The sequence below is a fragment of the Halictus rubicundus genome, chromosome 2, assembly GCF_050948215.1.
Source record: "Halictus rubicundus isolate RS-2024b chromosome 2, iyHalRubi1_principal, whole genome shotgun sequence".
NCBI classification, from domain to species: domain Eukaryota; kingdom Metazoa; phylum Arthropoda; class Insecta; order Hymenoptera; family Halictidae; genus Halictus; species Halictus rubicundus.
In genome coordinates this window covers 25721921-25738855 of record NC_135150.1, presented here as the reverse complement: position 1 = coordinate 25738855, position 16935 = coordinate 25721921, and the positions used below count along the sequence as shown (strand labels likewise).

At 41.2% G+C, this 16935-nt stretch overlaps 2 protein-coding genes across 3 annotated transcripts in view; one reads left to right on the top strand and one right to left on the bottom strand.

Moving 5' to 3' along the window:
* Window positions 1-7008, bottom strand: part of LOC143365814 (uncharacterized) — a 47884-nt gene extending 40876 nt beyond the window's left edge. Inside the window, exon 1 of the mRNA XM_076806364.1 lies at window positions 5994-7008. Within this exon, the coding sequence (XP_076662479.1) occupies window positions 5994-6764 (771 nt within the window). The 5' untranslated portion in view covers window positions 6765-7008. The remainder of the gene's footprint in view (window positions 1-5993) is intronic.
* LOC143365797 (uncharacterized) overlaps window positions 1-16935 on the top strand; it is a 91126-nt gene that overhangs the window by 50728 nt on the left and 23463 nt on the right. The window lies entirely within an intron of this gene.

The following is a 16935-nucleotide window of genomic DNA, read 5'->3' as shown; positions in this document are numbered from 1 at the left end:
TTCGATTATTAATCGTATATACAGGGTGTCCCGCGTAACAGTTTTCACGATCTTTTAAGTACTTGCGATGATCTGACAAAAAATATTTTCAACGGAAGTTGATCAGTTTTCGATTGGCTATATATTGCAATGAAGAAAAGTTCGAGAAACATTTTTTTTTATAGTATTGTCAAGGTCACCTTCATTTTTTTAAATGGCACTCTGTATTTCTGAGTTAACAGTATTACAGCCCGTGTCGAGACGAATTCAACGACCTAGTATACCATGACCTTGGGATGACCTTGACGGCGAAGAGATGAAAATTTCAACGAAACATGACGATCTGCTTGAATGGGCGATAATAACTTGTGTTTATTATTAAGACTCGAAATTACATTCAATTCAGAAACCTTGATTAAAGGAACGCAAACGATTTCGTAAAAAAGTCACACATCAAATGGTCGAATTGAAATCCGTTTTGAAATCCGGGCTTCCGAATGATGTTCAACAACGTATTTATTTCCAGCAAGACGGTTGTTGTTTTGTAAGAAATAATTTTTCATTGCAGTTACGTTCGCCCAAAATTTTCGAGTTTGAGGTCATTTCAAGGTCATATGAATTCGTCTCGACGTCAGCAACAATCCTATGATGTCCAAAACATGTGGCGCCATTTAAAAAAGTCAAGGTGTCCTTTACTTTTTCACGTAAAAAGCATTTTTTTAGATTTAAGAATATACATGTAGCTCATCAAGGACTGACAAGCTTTTGTCTAAAACATTTTCTAATTGCACTAAATGCCTAAAAAATGGTGACATAACTTAACGAAAGGACCTTGTATATACTAATGTACATAAAAAAAGTGTAAAACACGTATCCAAGGATTTTAAGGGGGAATGAGGGGGCAGTATCAGTTTTTTTATTTGGGTGGCGTTTTCAAGGTCATTTGAAGGTCAACTTTGTTTTTTCAAATGGAAACCTATATTTTTCATTATGGGATCTTATTGTACGTAAAAAGACCAGCAATTTTCGTAGGATACTTTTTTTTATCCGCGTACTCTACAGTCAATGTAATATTTTTCGATTTTTGGCACTCTAGAGAGTGCGGCAAAAATCTCAATTTGGTTACCAATGCATATGTAATGGTAATTATTCGCAGAAAATGAAATTTAACGATAAAATTAATAAATTGAACAGAGAAATTAACAGTATTTATGCATAAAAATAATTGTTCAATGATGTTTAAATGAATAATAGTATCAATATTCGCCAAAGGAATTTCTCGTAAATCGTGATATAAACATGGTGCCCCACTTATCCGCACTGGCAGATCGAAACCATCCATTTTCTTCCAAAATTTCGGTTGATTAACACTAGGTTTACGAACCACTAAAAGTGAGTATTTCACATTACTTTGTAAAAATAAGAAGAATGTGTCTATCCAAGTTTTCAGCCATCTTTTAAATAACATACACCCAAGGAAATAAGTTTGTTGAGTAATTCCACGTAGATGGATCTTCACAATCTCAATAATCGTACATTAACCCTTTAACTTGTACGCTCGAGTTAATTCGAGCGCGCTAAACAGGGCAAACTGTGCACCCTCGAGATAATTCGAGCGGCGTTGTATTTTATGCTGCTATAATTTTTCACACTCGAATATAATCGAGAATTCAAAAGAACAATGTGAAAGCAATGAAAAATAAATCGTTTTATTGATATTTATCATTTACATGGGATTGCAAGCTATAACACTTATTTATTCAAGAATAAAATGTAGCCATTTTCCATGGAACAAAAGCGCAGTATATCAAAAATTGATTTTTTTTTTCAAAAAACTGTGCGTTAAGAGGTTAAAAATATTAGAACCCGTCATTTTGACGGGTCCCGTAAACCTAGTGTTAAAATAAGAACAAGCGCACTCCGGGTTTTCCTATTCTCCCCTATTCTCCCCCATCGTACGGCATTTTAGCCTAAATTAAGCTTGCCGGGAAAAATTTCTGCACAACGCGCGCCAATCTATTTTCCCTCGCGAGAAAAGTCGCCCTTTTATCACGGAGGAGGAAGTAAATCTTCCGTATCTTCGTCGGTCGGAACCCCTAAGCAAATTTCCAGCCCGGTTATACAGGGTCATCCGTTTTTAAACGGCGAAACGTCAACCAGCTATAGAGGACCCCAAATGGAACAACTTTCACCCCTAACACTTTTTTGGATTCGGCCTTGATTCCTTGAAAATATTTTAAACAATACGTACCCAAAAGATGTATTTAAAATCATTCTTAAAACTTGAGGCGTGCCCCATGTCAAAAAAACCAAGATCCAAAGGTCACACAAAAAAGTTGACTGAATAAAAAAGATGCCCCTATTTATTTCAAACCAAACAAAGGAAAAATCATCATGATACATAATTGCAGTCCTAATATATTTAATCTTACGTGAACGCAAAAAATTACGGGATTTTGCAATTATCTACAAATCAAGACCGAATCAAAAAAAGTGTTACGGGTGAAAGTTGTTTTATTTGGGGTCCTCTATAGCTGGTTGACGTTTGGCCGTTTAAAAACCGATGACCCTGTATAGTGATGCGTATCGCGGCGGGGGAGCGTAGGTATCATTCCCACCGATATTACGGCGAAGAAAACGGCCGTACAAAAATCTGTTTAAGCTGCGTCCGCGATTGATCGGGGCCGGGAACGTCCCCGAAATACAGAAACTTCTTCTTCCTCCCGCCCCCTTCCGGTTCTTTCCGCTTGTTTCCGCTCGAATCGGCTCCCTTCCACTTACCGCTTCGTCTCTCCGATTCCCGAGAGAGCCACCTCCGCAAGCCCCGAACCAAAAGTCGCTCCCATTCGTCGACACTCGATCCCCAAGTTTTTTGCGACGCGAATCATGCTCGTTGCCTCGAGCACGTTCGCACGATCGTTCGTTACCGCGCGTGAAATGCGCGGTCAAAGTTCAACCGGAACAGACAAACCGTTTTTACGACGAACCGAAGAATCCAAAGTCGAAAGTTACCTAATCGATTGGAACTCGGACTTCGTCGACCATAGGATCGAAGGAGTTTGCTGAACATAGGGTAAGGGACCCCGTTACTGTGGGAGTACCAATTACTGTGCCTATATTAACAGTGGAACTACCGGAACCAGTCAAAATGTCTGGTGGATGATTTCTTCTTTCACTTCGTCGACCATAGGATCGAAGGAGCTCGATGAACATAGGGTAAGGGACCCCGTTACTGTGGGAGTACCAATTACTGTGCCTATATTAACAGTGGAACTACCGGAACCAGTCAAAATGTCTGGTGGATGATTTCTTCTTTCACTTCGTCGACCATAGGATCGAAGGAGCTCGATGAACATAGGGTAAGGGACCCCGTTACTGTGGGAGTACCAATTACTGTGCCTATATTAACAGTAGAACTACCGGAACCAGTCAAAATGTCTGGTGGATGATTTCTTCTTTCACTTCGTCGACCATAGGATCGAAGGAACTTGATGAACATAGGGTAAGGGACCCCGTTACTGTGGGAGTACCAATTACTGTGCCTATATTAACAGTAGAACTACCGGAACCAGTCAAAATGTCTGGTGGATGATTTCTTCTTTCACGATTACTGAAACTACTATGAAAACTGCCTGTGTGATATTTGCCTATGATATGCTGCCTGTGGATATGCTTACGCGATTGATTAGTAATATGCAATTTGAGTGAACTGAAAATTCATTTCCTGAAAATATCTTATAAAATAAATGAGATTCGTAAGAATTTTCCCGGATTGAAATTTCTCGAAGAATGTGAAATAACACACATCACTCAATAAGTCCCCGGTCTGACCTTCAAACAGTACGTGTCAAAATTTCATGGCATTCTGACCGTTAGTTTAGAGGTTACAGTCGTTTTACCCCAATTTTTGTAATTTTCGAGACAATGGATAGAAAGGAATTTCGTGTGTTGATTGAACACTGTTTTTTGATGGGGAAAAATACTGTTGGAGCCAAACAGTGGCTTGATAAGCATTATGGGGACTCCGCACCAGGGAAATCAACTATTATTGACTGGTATGCTGAATTTAAACGCGGTCGTACAAGCACCGATGATGCAGAACGCTCCGGTCGCCCAAAATCGGCAGTTGTTCCGCAAGAACATGAAAAATGTCCACAAAATAGTTTTAGAAGACCGTAAAATAAAGTTGCGTGAGATAGCTGACACCTTGAAGATATCAGAAGGTACTATCTTTACAATTTTACATGAAAATTTGGGCATGCGCAAGTTGCTTTCCCCGGACCGGAAACAACAACGCGTCGACGATTCAGAGCGCCGTTTGGAGCTGTTCAAGCGAAATAAAAAGGATTTCTTGCGTCGGTGTGTGACAATGGATGAAACATGGATCCACCACTACACGCCTGAATCAAAAACGGCCGAGTGGACAGCAGCCGGTGAAAATCGTCCGAAGCGACCAAAAACTCAAAAGTCGGCTGGCGAGATTATGGCATCCGTATTTTGGGACGCGCATGGAATTTTGTTCGTCGACTATCTCACCATCACTCTTGAAGGAGAGTACGTTGATGAATAAAGTGGAATTTCTAAAAAAAAATTTCTTTTTCTTAGTTAGACCGAAGACTTATTGAGTGATGTGTTGATCTATTAGGTTGGCAAGAAAGTAATTTCGGTTTTCACTGATAGATGACTTTATGTTTTGTTTGATTGACTTCTGTTGACGTTGCATTTGTTTTCTTTCTGACATTTCATAACTGCATCTTTTGGGTTACTTTTGAAGCAAATTGCACGTAATTTTGATTAAAATTGTTAGTTCTGTGTCAATTTGAACATGGAGTGCAAAAACGAACATTATAGGCACATATTGCTTTTTTATTTCCGTAGAGCTGTAAAAAAGCTGCCGAGGCTCACAAAGATATATGTGAAGTTTATGGTGTGGATTGCTTAACAGAACGCACGTGCAAGAATTGGTTTAAAAAATTCCGTTCTGGAAATTTCTCACTTAAAGACGACCAACGTTCTGGTCGACCATCTGAAGTTGATGACGACCAAATGAAAGCCATTATTGAATCGGATCGTCGTATAACTGTCCGAGAGATTGCAGACAGGTTAAATGTCTCGCATACAACTATAGAATATCGTTTAAAAAGTCTCGGAATCGTTAAGAAGCTCGATATTTGGGTGCCACACGAATTGAAAGAAATTCACTTAACGCGACGCATCAACATATGCGATATGCATCTCAAACGAAATGAAATCGACCCTTTTCCGAAGCGAATCATCACTGGTGATGAGAAATGGGTTGTTTGCAATAACACAACACGAAAACGATCATGGTCGAAGCGTGACGAATCAGCCCAAACCACGCCGAAAGCCGAATTGCACCAAAAGAAGATCATGTTGTCAGTTTGGTGGGATTACAAAGGTATTGTGTATTTTGAGCTTCTCAAAAGGAGCGAAACCATCAATTCAGATGTTTATTGTCGACAACTATCAAAACTGGACATAGCAATCAAAGAAAAACGGCCAGAATTGGCAAATCGCAAAGGAATCGTGTTCCACCATGATAACGCTAGGCCACACACATCTTTGGTAACACGTGAAAAGTTATCGGAGCTTGGTTTGGAAGTGATGTCGCATCCACCATACAGCCCTGACATTGTACCATCAGATTATCATTTATTCCGAAGTTTACAAAACTCTTTGAATGGCAAAACTTTCACCAATGACGATGGTCTGAAATCGCAGTTGGATCAGTTTTTCACCGAAAAGGATCAGACGTTTTCTGAGCGCGGAATTGTGAAGCTACCGGAAAGATGGCAAAAGATGGAAAATATTTTATTGATTAAAGTTCGTTGCTTTGATGACTGGATTTTATTTCACCTAAGAATACCGAAATTACTTTCTCGCCAACCTAAGTTTCTCGAGAAATTCTCGAGAAGGAGCACTAGAGTCGCGTTCGGGTGTGAAAAGCGTTGGGGACGTGGGGATGTCGGGAGACCAGGAGGGAACTGACCGACCTGAAGCCGTTGCCTGAGGTTTGGCCTGAGCTCGGCGAGCATCCTCTCGAACCGGAAGACCCAGGCAACCCCGATGACCGCGTCGCCGAACAGTAGAGCCAGAAGCAGTATCCAATAGGCGTTGAGCAGCCTGGCGCTGAGTCTTCTGGCGGCTATGCAGCCCAATAGTTGCACGAGTCCTAACTGCGTTGCCAGAGCGAGATAAGCGTAGAGTGCCGTCGGGTCGAACGCACGGGGCACACCTGGGACCACGTATCGTCGTGGGTCGCCGGTGAATAAAAGTGTTCTGGAGACCGCGGCGGCGAAACCGAGCGCGCTACCAAGCAGCACCAAGTTACAGGTGTAGATCCAGAGCCGGTAATATCGCATCGCGACGTCCTGGCCACAGTCGGCGCGTCTATGGGACGTCGCCGACGTCACCGAGGTCGCCGCCTCCTCGGCGGCGAACGAGGAATAACCGTTTCCTCTGTCTTCTCGGTCGTCCCTGTCGTCTCTCTCCAGCAGAAAGTTGTTGTAAATGTTGTTGTTCTGGCCGATGTCGTTCGTTATAATGATGTTGTTGTTGTTGTTGTTGTGGTTATGATTGTGGTTGTTGCGATTGGTCGTTGCGATGATAGGGGTGGCAATGTTGTTGTCCGTGGAATGTCGGTACTCCTGACGGTCGTCCAGAAGGAACAAGAGGGGCGGTTTCGTGCTGCAGTCCTTGTTCGCTGTCTTTTGGCTGTGCGTCGACTGCGGGGTGACCGAACGTTGCAGCAGCATCACCGTCATACTATCTTGCCTCCCTGGTGCCCGTGTCCTCGTCCTAAGGATTGCTCTCCGGCTCGGCTCGGCTCGGGCTCGGGCTCGATTCGAAGCGAGAACCGTGTCACCGCGGACCAAACGAGACCCGACGAGACGAGAATCGTCACGCGAACCGCATCGTCAACCCCGACACCGGTCCTCTGTTCATCGCAGCGAGCAAACCTGGCTGCTCTGTCCTCTTCTTCTTCTTCTTCTTCCGTGTCCACTTCCTCTTCCTCGTTGCGCCTTGCCCTTCTGCTTCTCGACGGTTACGCCTGCTCCTGGTCACGAAGCGTCGGCTCCTAAGAAGCAAACCAATCGAACGATTACACGCGGTTCTTTCACCTGGTTCGAAAGTCCAATTTTAACGGAACGGACTCGCCGACGACGATTCCCGATAAATCGTCGCTCTCTGGTTCTAACCGGACCAGGGTTCCAACGCGGCACAGTTTAGGTTCATCGACTGTGCGATACAGCGTTTCGTTCCGAGGGTATCGACGTGGTTGAACGATCTCGCGACAGGCCCACAACACCGAAACGAAATGCAAACGAATTTCAACCAATCTCGATACCGATCGGGAGCGGTTTGCTTGTCGGGCCAGGCCACGCGACACCTACTTCGGTTCAACCTCCTTCTCGACATTCTTGTTACATTGCCAGTGACAGGTGCAGCGGTTAATATTACCCAGCGAGCGATCAACCTCCTTTCCCCGTGACCGCTCCGCGAAATAGGCTGCGTCTAGGATACGACTGCCCCGTGGGACGCTGCCCTCGAAATCGAGAGCAACGAAGCTACGCCCTCCTTGGGGTACGGAGAAAGAGAGAGAGAGAGAGAGAGAGAGAGAGAGAGAGAGAGAGAGAATGCGTGACGAAACGCCGTCAGACATTGTTTGCCTTCGTTTCGCTCCAAGGGAAATAGGATGTACTCTTAGAGCGGAGAGCGCTCGTTGCCCTGACCCAGGGCTGCGGGGCACTTCGGGGCAGCGTTCGCGCGCAATTAGCAGGATGAACGCATCCGGCGTCCGCGCCGCGCCGCACAGTGGGCAATTTGGACGAAATCGGATTCAAAATCAAGGAACTTTCGATAGAAACGAGGTAGAGCGATGAAATCTTTTTTAAATGAAAGCTGCAACTTTGTAGAATATGGGAAAAATAGAGAGATTGTGGTACGAACGTTTTCTAACCTCGAGAAAATTCGTTAAACGCGCACAAATTCAAGAAAATTTTAGTTTTTCCAATACCACGCGCGGAAAAAATTTTGTTTTAACATGCTATACGTCATTTCCCATAGATTCTTTCACGCTGATTTCAAATCTGGTCTCAAAATTTGTGTACGACCTCAGGATTTTGCAAAAAATAGATTTTTGTGACAAAAACTAATGAAATCATTTTTTCGTTGAAATGATTGGATGGTAATAATCTCCCTATTTTTCCCATGTTCTACAAAGTTGCAGCTTTCATTTAAAAAAAATTTCATCGCTCTATCGATTTTGAATCCGATTTCGTCCAAATTGCCCACTGTGCGCCGCACAGTGGTGCCAAATGTACAAAAAGCGGCAAAAATCTGTAGAAACGAAACTATCCAACGAATTTGTTTGAAAATTTGTGGACAGATTGCCACAGGTACAACGCTTATTTGGCAAAAAAAAATTTTTGTAAAAAGTTGTTAACATTAAGTAATATGGGCTAATCGAAAATCTCTGTTTTCTGCCCATTTTTTATTTATGGAAGCATACAACAAATCCTTTAATAGATTTTGGTCTGGAACTAATCGTTTTGGCAAGGTGTAATATTGATCTAACCTTGTGCCAAAAAATCATGGGACCCTTCGAGACCCTTTCGCCGCAATTTAAGTTTAAATATCAACTTCCAGAATTTCCAAGAGTGAATCGTGCGGAAGTTACGATTATTTGATGTTCCAGGTGAAATTTTTTAGGAATATTTCTAAATAATAAAGAAAAATGTGAAGTGCATATGATTTATTAACTTTTTATGTATAAAAAAATATTTAATAACCGTTTTTTTTATCTTACATAAATTATTTTTACAGCGTTCAGTGGAACACTACCAAAAAATACCTGTTGCATTTTTGCAACAGTGTTACAGTGAACGAAAACCTCGTTTATTTAACATAAAAAATTGTTATTAAATATTTTTTTCTATGTATGAATGTCACTTTTTTTATAATCTGATATGTATCCCTTAAAAATTTTACCTGAAACATCAAATAAGCGTGACTTCCGCGCGATTCATTCTTGGAAATTTCGAAAGTTGATATTTAAACTTAAATTGCGGCGAAAGCATCTCGAAGTATCTCATGAAATTTTGCACAAAACTAGATCAATATTATAACTTACCAAAACTATTAGTTCCAGATCGAAGCTATTCAAAGGATTTGCTGTATTCCTCCATAAATAAAAATTGAGCGTAACGCAAAGAGGCTTCAGATTAGTCCATATTACTTAATGTTAAACAACTTTTTTTGAAAAACTTTTTTGCCAGTTAACAGTTGAAGCCATTTGCAATAACCCATATGATTTGTAGACCCCTAAGTATTCAACTATAGGCGGAGTAATTACACAACTATCGCACTGAAAACTGATGAATTCCCAGGAGCGAAGAAATGGTTATTCACCATGCGTATATCTCCGTAAAAAAGTTTCTTTTCAAAAATCAGACTTTGGCACATCATGCACGCGCTATTAGGCTATACAAAAATAATTTTTTTTTATGAAAATCGAAAATTTATAAACTGGATTTTTTGCCGCCTTGGCACCACTGTGCGCCGGTCGTTTCGATCCGAACCCATTCGCTATTCCCTCTGCGCACAATTTACAGGAAGTCGAGTGGTTAATGGATTGATCAGGGACGACGCGATAAGATCGGCCAAAGTAAATGGAGCCTGTTGTCCGAGCAGAGTGGGAGCGCTCGCTAAACATCTGCTTTTCTACCCTTCTATCGGTTTTTCGGCGACCAATCTTTGCACTCGCGTCGAACACGATTAGATCTACACTGGCCCACGAGAGTGTCCAAACGCCCTTTAAAATAGTACACGGTAAGGAGCAAAACTGATCACACGCTGTTTGAAATAACACAACTTTTTTAACATTAGATCAAATCACTTGAATGTTATTGAGAAGTTAGAAGGATTAGTTGATTAGACGAGGTGTAAACAATTTGGATTGGTCGGAATCGCAAAAGAAATAGTACAAGTTGGTTTTGTTCAGCTTTTTTATCTGAGCCTGTATTGAAAATTTAACAAGCGTGTCCTATTGACTCGAATAAATTATATTCATGCTGAAAATTTCATGGATATTGGTTGCCTCGTTTACGAGTTATAAACGATTAAAAGTGCGATTTTTAGTCGAAAATCGTGAAAAATGGCAATTTTCCCACTTTTAACTACTTGTAGCTCGTGTGTATATCAATCGATTTCGATGAAATTTTCAGCATGCGTATAACTAACTCAGATCTACAAAACGCATATTTTAAATTTTCAGTACAGGCTCAAATGAAAAATTTGTAAAAAGTACCATTTTTATTTTCTCAGGTTCAATATAAAGTACAGGCTCAAATATAAAGTTATAAAAAGTACCATTTTTATTTTCTCAGGTTCAATATAAGGTACAGGCTCAAATATAAAGTTATGAAAAGTACCATTTTTATTATCTCATGTAATTCTTACCAATTGCAATTTTTTCGAAATCTTTTTTGCACATCATTTGGAGAATTTGTAGCCCGTGTGTACATTAATCGATTTCGATGAAATTTTCAGTACAGGCTCAAATATAAAGTTATAAAAAGTACCATTTTTATTTTCTCATGTAATTCTTACCAATTGCAATTTTTTCATCTTTTTTGCACATCATTTGGAGAAGTTGTAGCCCGTGTGTATATTAATCGATTTCGATGAAATTTTCAGTACAGGCACAAATATAAAGTTATAAAAAGTACCATTTTTATTTTCTCGTGTAATTCTTACCAATCGCAGTTTTTTCAAAATCTTTTTTGCACCTCATTTGGTAAACCATTTCTTCTAATTGCTAAAAAAATGTCAGGTCGCTCGATCGAATTTAAAAAAACTTATACACTTTTAAAGGGCGTTCGAATACTTTCGTGAGCCTGTGTATCGCGCAAAAATGAAAGAATCGAACGCGGCAACGGCGAGAAACGAATTGACGAGGTTGACGAAAAAAAACGGACTGGATCGTAAATCGAAAACTATGAAATTCTTACTTATTACGACGGACCCTAAAGGAAAGGTGTGGACACTTCTTAGAGGGTTTATGGAATTGAGAGTCGCGGGAAGTGGCAGACAAAACTATGGATCGTAAATCGAGACGCGTCCCGAGTCAACACGGCACGATATTAATCGATACACGATATGTACCGTCCGCGGTATATCGCATACCTCCTTTCCCGTAGAGATCGAACGATCGCGCGAACGTGTCAGCGTGGGTGACGTTTCGAGCGCGGTTTTATAAATTCGTAATGACCAAGACTGATTGGAACCCGATCAAACCGAGACTTCGACTCGATGTCTCCAGTCGATGAAAGTTTAACGCGGTCATTAGTCCGTCTTTAACCCGGCGGCGTTCGCGAATAGAACCAGCCCCCTCGCGCGATTTCCGCTTTTGGAAAACCGAAACGTTTCCTGCGGTCGAACAAATCTCTGGCAAGTAACACCGAGCGTCTTCAGGTCGATACGCTACCGGTGAATGGTACGAAGTTTACCGGGCGACAAAAGAATCGAAGAAACTTTTTATTGTCCGGCACTACAGTAAATTATCGTTGTAAGTCACTACCGCCGTTCTTTTCACTGACACTCATACGAATCGGTGGTTCTCGCCGAGCGTCCCATTTGAAGTACACAGGGCACGCTGAAAACCTAAGAGTCATACCGTTTGTAAGTCATAAGAAACCTATGACATACAAACGCGACTGACGTTCAAACGGAAGGAATATCCGTCTCCGATATAATGTTGCACGGAGAAGCGGACAGCGAAGCTCGAGGGCCGTCGTCGACGAGGAGTGTGCCACACATTGTCGGCTATATCGGTGTGAGACCAGAAGACCACTACTAATCCAATTACAAAACTTCTTTATTTTTCGTTATTTTTTCATGAAACTTTTACCAACATATTCGTGGCATTTTTCTGATTAAAATGAAACTGATATAATTCCGATGATATTTACTTGTGCAACAAGCGATAAAAGTTTCGAACACAGAGAAGCACAGCGTATGGGTAGGAAAGAGCCGCGAAGAGTCGCGGCCGCCGGCGCAGATCAAAGCCCGCGTGAGCGCAGGCCTTTAAATGAAAAATTTAACTTCTTTGTTATTAATTATTTTTTTATGAGACTCTCACCAATATATTTGTGGCATTATTCCGATTAAAATCATATCAAATGCGATATAATTCGGATCACATTTACACTAATTTTCCGTTAATGTAATTGTTATGGGAAGTAACTTTCATCGTTCGTTGCACACGCAAATGTCATCGGAATTATATCATATTTGGTTTCATTTTAACCAGAAAAATGCCACGAATATGTCGGTAAAAGTTTCATAAAAAACGAAGTTTTGTAATTGGATTAGTAGTGGCCACTCACCGCGGTGGTGTGAGGTGTTCCACTGACTTATAAACGTGAGATTGGCGCTGACGTACAACGATAATTTACTGTATAGGGTCTATTGAAACCGCGATCGCTCCGAATCGAGCGAATCGGGAGCGCGGTTTCTCGGTTTCGACGTCGCATATGCGCAGAGAAGTAATTATTATCGCTCGCTGTGATAGATCACGCGAGAGCGAACGCGCGAAACGGCACGAAACGGCAGGAAACGGCACGAACCGGCGAGCGGGTCGCATAGCGTGTAGCGTGGTGGCGTGTATCGTGTGCCCCGGAAAATTCTACAAGCTGCGTCGAAAGTATGTGACTCGAGAAAAAAATCGTGACGCGCGTACGAATCAAAAAATTTCGTAGCATCCTCGAGTCGTTTCAAATATATCGAGATCGGCGCGGCGTTTGGAAATTGGTAATTGCTAGCAACTCGGTGACTTCGATCGGGGAGTATTCCCCTAAGGAGAGGCAACCTGCCGCGACAGCCCTAAGATCGTAAGAACCGGCAACTTTTGTTACAGTTAACAGAATGCGTTCCGATCACCATAACCTGGCTGATTCATTAGCGCGGTTAGGTATTATCAATGATAGCCAGTGCAAATGCAATCGGGACTGCGAAACCCTTGATCATATAATATGGCAATGCGAATTGTATAATCCACAAAGACGCAAACTAACAAATGCCCTACTTAGTATGGGCCTTCAACTACCTCTTAACGTAGACACACTCACAGCGAAGCCAAATATTGAAGCTTGTCTTAGTATTCATTCTTTTCTCAAAAATTGCAATCTGCATATTTAGTGTTAACGGACATTGTTATTGTATTCATCTGTATTGTTATTGTATTCTTCTTGTATTATTTCTGTATTCTGTATTATTGTACCCACTTATATCATTCCTGTAAAGCGAAATAAACCCAGAAGGGTTTCAAATGACCTTTTAATGCAGACACACTCATAGCGAAGCGAAATATTGAAGCTTGTCTTAGTATTCATTCTTTTCTCAAAAATTGCAATCTGCATATTTAGTGTTAACGGACATTGTTATTGTATTCACTTGTATTATTATTGTATTCTTCCTGTATTATGTCTGTATTCTACATTATTGTACCCACTTATATCATTCCTCTAAAGCGAAATAAACCCAGAAGGGTTTCAAATGACCTCTTAACGTAGACACACTCGTAGCGAAGCCAAATATTGAAGCTTGTCAGAGTATTCATTCTTCTCTCAAAAATTGCAATCTGCATACTTAGTGTTCACGGACATTGTTATTGTATTCTTCTTGTATTATTTCTGTATTCTACATTATTGTACCCACTTATATCATTGCTGTAAAGCGAAATAAACCCAGAAGGGTTTCAAATGCTTAATAAAAAAAGAAAAAACCGGCAACTTTTGATAATCGACATCTCGACAAGCAAAGAGAAGCTTTCGACTCGCGTAAACCGAATCCGTGCGTTTCGACCGGGAGCATATTTTTGCGACACCCTGTACTTCTTTCCGAGTTCTGCCGTGCGATAGGCGATTCTGTTATCGATCGCAGAGCCGAGGCTAGTTCCGCGTTTCCCTCCTACGTCAAGAGGAAACCGTGAACTGTGAGCGGAACCAGTTTAGTATACCGAACGGACGAAACCGAGAAATTCTCGACGGAAACCAACGAAAGCTCGGTCGTGCTGTCCGTGTCGGCTCGGGTTCGCGTCGAATCGAGAAACCGATAACAAAGAGAACCGGCACCCTTTGATCGGTCGTAGGATTCTCGTGGAAAACGGTCCCGTTATCGTACGGGTCCGTTCATTTCTTATCGCTCCGTTCGGTTAAAATTATCGTCCCCCTGTCCTCGCGCGTTCGGTGTTTCAAGAGTCCACCCCCGATTCCCCTAAATGCCGGTGGGTTTGTTATCGTCGCGAGCCCTCGGCCCGCGGCGGGCACGGGCCGGGCCGGGCCGGGCCGGGCCGGGCTGGGGCGTCCGACGCGTTTAACGGAGTACGCAAATCGAATGAAAATACTTGCCGCGGTTAGAGAGGGAGAAACCGCGAGACGACTGTTTACGTTGAACGATTATGCAAATTTCCTACGGGCGTCTGCGGCTTATTTATCGACGCGTACCCAGAGAGTGCACTCGCGGGCCATTTCTTTACACGAACGAAATATTCCGAGAAAATGCGGAAAGTCGCGTACTTATTGCTCGACGAATTTTTAGACTCCTCGGAAACGAGACCTCGTACGAGAAAACTTCATTCTGCACACACACACACACACACATATATATATATATACAATAACGAGCAAAACTGAGTCTACACTATTTGAAGCAACATAACATTTTAAAAATTAGATCAAATGACTTGAATGTTATTGAGAAGTTAGAAGGATTAGTTTATTAGACGAGGTGTAAAAAGTTTTTGAAAAAAGTTTGAATTGGTCGGAATCGCAAAGGAAATAGTAAAAGTTGGTTTTGTTCAGCTTTTTTATCTGAGCCTGTATTGAAAATTTGAAGAATGTGTTTGGTTCGCTCGAATAAATTATATCCATGCTGAAAATTTCACCGATATTGGTTCATTCGTTTACGAGTTATAAACGATTAAAAGTGCGATTTTAAGTCGAAAATCGTGAGAAATGGCAATTTTTCCACTTTTAAGGAAAAAAAATGTATATATATATATTGGTGGTGGAGAGTGATTTTTATTGAAAACTAAACAAATTTTAGTAACCAATTCGAGCACGCTCTATCGAATGGTGATAGTTGCAATTTCCGGCACTAACCGGAAATAGGATTTTCAAACCGAGAGTCGTTTTTTTAAATGGGACCTGGTACTTTTTATTGCATATTCAAATTGTACGCAAAAAAATGTAAAAGTTTTGTCTGAGACGTTTTTCTCGAGAACGCCTCCATTGGACGGAAAATGAATTCCAATGTATGAATTCACATTTTTCAAAAAATGAAGGATGTAATTTTTAACACTAGATTTACGGAGCACTAAAAGTGACTGTTTTACATTGGTTTATAAAATTAAGAAAAATGTGTCTATCCAAATTTTTAGCCATTTTTTTACAATATATACCCAAAGAAATAAATTTATTAAATAATTTCTCGGGAATACCTCGTTACAATTTCAATAATCGGAAATTAGAAATATTAGAACCCGCCATTTTGACGGGTCCCGTAATTCTAGTGTTAATAATGAATCTGCACATGTTACAGAAGAAATAGTAAAGGACAATATCTTCTCTTAACTAAATTAATAAAGAACTTGATAGAAATAAAGTATGGAAATAAACGAAAGAGTAACAAGGACACCCTTACAGAATGACGCACTATCAAACATTGAATCATGCTGATTCTCTTCAGAGACTTGCATTTTCCAACTGGATAATACAACAAACCACGTGATTTTCATCGCAAAATTTTATTCACCGATGAATGTACATTCAAAAGTGATGAAGATGGTAATTCTTGGAACTCATTGGGTGACAGACATAGATCATCAACGTGTAAAGAAGGTCAACGTTTGGTGCGGCATTATTGCAAATCAGATCAGAAATTTTCAAGGTCATTTTTCCATGAGATTTCAAGGTCATCGATGTTTCTTTAAACGGAATGATATATCTTCGTTAACGTAACGTTGTAGCTGACAAAATAACGAATTCATCCGTGTAACACAATATGACCTACAAATGACCTTCAACCCAGAAAAATGGAACAAATAACATTCAACGTGTAAGATTCATTTGCTTTATTTCTGTTATGCAAAAATGTTCAAAAATATTCCCTCGAGCTGCTGTACATTCATTTAGCCGTGAAGAGTCCTCACCTTCGTACATTTTTTATTTTCAACACTTTCACGGAATTTATTTAGTTTTTTTTTTTTGTACAACGAAAAGTAACGGGGATATTTAGGTGTTCTGTTTCTTCGGACTCACCCCGAATATTGGGACACCGTGTACACAGCCGACTCGACTCGTTGCATCGTTTGGATGGAATTGGGTCGTGCGAGGATGTTTCCGCGAAGCTTTCGATCACGCTTTTCGTATCGCGAGAGGTGCCTGGACGTGTTTTCGCGTTCGCGACGCAGCGGGGAACCGCGACGCTGAATTTTTCAAAACGGAATGCCGCCGCGCCGCGCCGTGCGCTTCCCTCTCGCTCCACGTGGGACGTTATTTTTAATCCAACGGCCGCGATGCAGTTGTTTTCTCGGCAGGCGGGTCGCTTTTCTTATTCTTATTTTTTCGGGTTCGAATCGCCGGGAAATTCGAAACGGTACCGAGCGAACGCGTCGATTCGAAGTAACTCTCGTCGTGGATCGGCGCGCAGTGGTCCGGATCGCAGAATGTAGGTACATTCGACCAAAAAGTCGACTTTTCGAAATTGAAAACCAATCAATTTGTATTGCTTCGTAAATGTCTAGAGACCTCGAGAATGAAGAAATTAATGAAATTGAATACATATTTTAGTTTCTATGATCATTTAGAGTTGAACGTTTTGAACGTAGCATATTTCACCAAGAAAAATTGCTCAAGTTCTTTGCGATGTCCT